Here is a 4,176-nt window from a genome sequence, read left to right as displayed (position 1 = left end):
CTAGCTCTGCGAGGCAAAAAGTGGCACAGCCATGTTTTCTCAAATACCCCATATGCATTTTTTTTTCAAAATGACAAATTAGCCACAAAAAAATATATAATAAATACAATAACAAATAATTTAGGAAATATAATTACATTCATCCTGAGCAACACCAAATGATCGAAATGATAAAAATAGAGCAAAATACAGTAATTAACTGAATAATTAACTGGAACAACTGGTATGTGCATTAGGATCTGAGATGAGGACTAAATAACATGTATTATTATTATTATTATTATTATTATTATTATTAATAAAGCCGTCAATTGTCTTTAACTTGCTCTGCAGGGTTATTGACTTTAATTCCAAATTATTTTCAACAAAATAATTGTCTAAAGCGTCAAACACGTTTGTAAGTTTTGGCTTCGCAATAGTTTGTCATATTTTCTATAAACTCGTTACACAAACTTGGTGACCTAATTGCGAAGTCACGTTGTAGCTCTGTGCATTTGTGGTATGGAAGACTAGGTCAAATAGTCTTAATAAACAAATAATTAACAATAGGCCTATATCTTCTTAAAATAATTCAAATTTAATAAATAAATGAACACATTCTTAAATAAATATAAAAATGAAGCATGTCTGGACCCAACTTTTGAACCACGAGGTAGATGAGTTATCTGTTTAATGACGCTTCTTCTCTCTGGTCTGGTGAAGTTACTGCAGTTTTACTGAGCACAGCAGCAGAATAAGGCAAAAATCCACTTTCAGACCTTTGCCCCGCTGCTGCACAGGTAAAGTCTGCACCGCTGCTTCTGGAGCCCAGGGAGCCAGCTGCCTGACTGCTGTGACAACTGAGACAAGAGCATGAGCTGGGGCCCGGTGGCACACTAGCTGCTGCAGCGGCGGCGGCGGCTGCTGCTGCTGCTGCTGAGCTATTCAAGCCCGCAGGGGACTGGTAGAGTCCTGGGTGCCTAAAGCCACAAAGCAGTTCTGGTCTGGAGTAAGGATGCGAGAGGGCACGGAAAGTATCAAGAGGGCGGATGGAGGTAGCAAAGGGTGATGCAGCGGCACCAGTTGCCGCAGCCGCCGCCGCAGCTGCTGTAACACCCACGTGCGGGTAATAGTGCAGAGGCATGTGGGAATGGAAAGGGTATGGGAGACTTCCGGTGGCAGCTGCGTGCGTCATCATATAGGTGTAAAAACTTGGATCTGCTGGATGGGGCCACGACATGGCCAAGCGTTGCCTTTTATCCTTCATCCGCCTGTTTTGGAACCACACCTGATAAAAAGCACAAGGAAGACAATGGAGTTATTGAATGACACCTTTCAGGGTTTATTTAAATAAACTCACTCATAGTGACCATGTTTAAATGTAGCGACACGTTGTGTTTCGTTTTTTTTTTTTTTTTTTTTTTTATCTGTAAATTGAATATAATAAAATGTAAAAATAACAAAATGAAAATGTTATAGCCTCACACCTCACATTTTCCATTGGGAAATAACCTACACACGGTCTTGGCTGCGTCAGATCTGACACACAGGTCATGTTTAAGACGACAAAGTAACCTACCTGTAAAACTAACAGAAAAGTTAACGGGTGTTCTTTTCAAACTTAAAATAATTGTAAAAATGTATGTGTTTTATATAGCCTAAACTACAAAAAACACCGATTCCGTTGTGTTTTATATGTATATATATATATATATATATATATATAGATATATATATATATATATATATATATAGATATATATATATATATTAAGCTCATTGTATTTAACATAAATCCTTAAAATAGATATAGCCTAAAAAAAATGGCATATCAAGAAAATATTTGATTCCAAGACCATTTATTATTATTATTATTACTATCATAAGCCTTTTCTGAAAATAAGTGTTTAAAAGGATAATGTATAGGTACAATATAAATATCGTACACGAGGTCAACCACTGTTTAGTGTCTTGAATCCACAGCCAAATACAGGATTTATGTAATTCTGTGTAAATGCTAAATCCGAGTTTTCAGCACTGCAGTATCACACGTCATTATCAAAGCAGTTATTTATTTCAGCAGGATGTCAACATAACCGAGGTCAGAAGTTAAGGACAAAATACAATTATTAATCTTGTAAGTATCTGAATAGATATTAATATATTACTATTTCATATGTGTTTATAAAGGCTAGTGAAATGATTACTCAATATCAAAGAGGGCCATTTTACTATCATTTAAGAATATGTTTACTGAGATTAACGGATATATTGTATAAATATAGGAATTTTTATTATAATTTTAGATATCCGCTGGTTGTTTTGAAAACATATTGTTTCAGCGAGTATACGTTTTTCTTAAAACAGTGAGCATGGTACATATTCCAACCCTTTTTCTTAAAACAGTGAGCATGGTACATATTCCAACCCTTTTTACGCTTGGTGTTGTCATAGCCTGCCAAAAAATATACATAGACCATTTTTGTTATCTTGGTGTGTTTATTTAACAAGATGTTGTTATTAAATATAGATATTTAATACATTAAAAAAGGAGAAGAATTATATTTAATTTAAATATACCTTAATCGTTGTCTCTGGTAGATTTAAAGATGCCGCCAGTTCACATCTTCTTGGTCTCGACACGTAATTTTCTCTGTAGAACTCTTTCTCGAGCCTGCCGATTTGTTCTCTGGTGAAAGCTGTGCGGTACCTTCTCACTTGATCATTATTGGAACATGAATTGCCTATTGAATTACCGTTTGTATTCACGTTGGATGTAGAAGAGGAGCTTGTGTTGGAGGTTGCTGAATTACTGTCTGAAAAAACTAGAAAAAAGAAAAAGAAATGCATGATGTAGAATGATATATAGTTACATGTAATATTAAGATTTTTCTCTAAATCAGTGAACAGTATACTATAGTAATTTTAATTGCCTTTTTATACATGTGTGTGTATATATATATACACACATGTATATATATATATATATATATATATATATATATATATATATATATATATATATATATATATATATATATATATATATTATATATATATGTTATAGAAAAATATAACATTCAACTTTTACCCCTTACTTTTTAAAATACTTGTATGACCAAAGCGAATAATCCCAACACGTAGCACTGTGTTTCACAATCATAATGTACATTAACATTTTATTTTTAAATGTTTATTAGTAAACGTGTTTTGATAGAAATAAAAAATGCATATTCAATAACAAAAATAAATCAATCTATAGATATAGCGTAGGTGGCTGTATGATGTGTTTTCACATGATCATTTAACGTACTTTTTTTTAGTTTTGCTGTTGCTTGCTAAGAAACAGAACGATATATTTAAATGAAATATAATGTAATCTTCTTATCGGACACCTGCTATATTATTATTACTTCAATTTATTAAAAAAGAAACTGTATTTAAAAAAAAAAAATAGAGGCTACATATCAATATGATCAAATACCTTTGTTATTGTTTTCTTTGTGCTGGGCGGCACTGAGGCTGTTTGGAGAGCGGTGAGATGAACAGCCCACCTCCACATCACTATCCATGTCTGTCTCGTGAACTTCTGGGTACAGGGTGATTTTCTTCCTGTTTTCAGACGAAGAAATTTCTGAAGAAGAATTATTGTCGCTGTTCTGATGATGAGTATTGAACAAGCTGTCTATCTCGAACTTGCCTTTGGCAGGAACATCCCCTATATTGTTATGTAGAGATGCAGAAGTAAGTCTGGGGCTGAGGCGACCACTGTGCTGAGAATTTTCTAGGGCCTCCAACACTGCATTTCCAGCTGAGTCTGACAAATTCGAAAGCCTTTTACCAGCAGCGGGGCTGTGCAACCCCCTTTCCATCAGAATCATCTCTTTTCTTATTCTTTCCATCATCTGAGCTTTATAGAAAAGCCAAAGTTGCAGGGTTGGTGCTCTGCTAATGATGAGTTGCAGCAGGGGCTAATTCACATTCAGCCCTGCGAGTATCTCTAAACGTTATTATGTCCTTTGAGCAAGGCGCAAAATAGTAGAATGCCAATGCGAGGGAATGACTGGTCAAAATGACCCATGCATCCTTTCTAGTCCGAAATGTCATCCATCATAAAAAAAGTGCTCGTCATTAAGGTAGGGATGACGCTGTTCGAATAATCATTTATTGTAACAGGTTCATAAGCAAATAAATACA

The 4,176-nt window shown here is 34.7% G+C and overlaps 1 protein-coding gene across 1 annotated transcript; it reads right to left on the bottom strand.

Annotated features, from left to right (window-relative positions):
* Positions 1–661: 661 nt before the first annotated feature.
* LOC121321467 (homeobox even-skipped homolog protein 2-like) lies at positions 662–3,884 on the bottom strand. Its single transcript, XM_041260429.1, has 3 exons — positions 3,464–3,884; positions 2,560–2,804; positions 662–1,267 (listed from the first exon to the last, which is right to left on the bottom strand). The coding sequence occupies exons 1-3, from the start codon at positions 3,882–3,884 to the stop codon at positions 662–664; spliced, it is 1,272 nt and encodes a 423-aa protein (XP_041116363.1).
* Positions 3,885–4,176: the final 292 nt, after the last annotated feature.

Source organism: Polyodon spathula, chromosome 10, assembly GCF_017654505.1.
Source record: "Polyodon spathula isolate WHYD16114869_AA chromosome 10, ASM1765450v1, whole genome shotgun sequence".
Taxonomy (NCBI): Eukaryota; Metazoa; Chordata; class Actinopteri; order Acipenseriformes; family Polyodontidae; genus Polyodon; species Polyodon spathula.
Note: the sequence above shows the minus strand (reverse complement) of the source record. Positions and strands in the feature narration are given on the sequence as shown.

Coding starts and splice junctions, on each gene's coding strand:
- LOC121321467 (XM_041260429.1), bottom strand. CDS start 3,884: ATGATGGAAAGAATAAGAAAAGAGATGATTCTGATGGAAAGGGGGTTG. Junction 2,805..3,463: donor CAAAGAAAACAATAACAAAG/GTATTTGATCAT, acceptor TCTTTTTTCTAG/TTTTTTCAGACAGTAATTCA. Junction 1,268..2,559: donor TACCAGAGACAACGATTAAG/GTATATTTAAAT, acceptor GCTTTTTATCAG/GTGTGGTTCCAAAACAGGCG.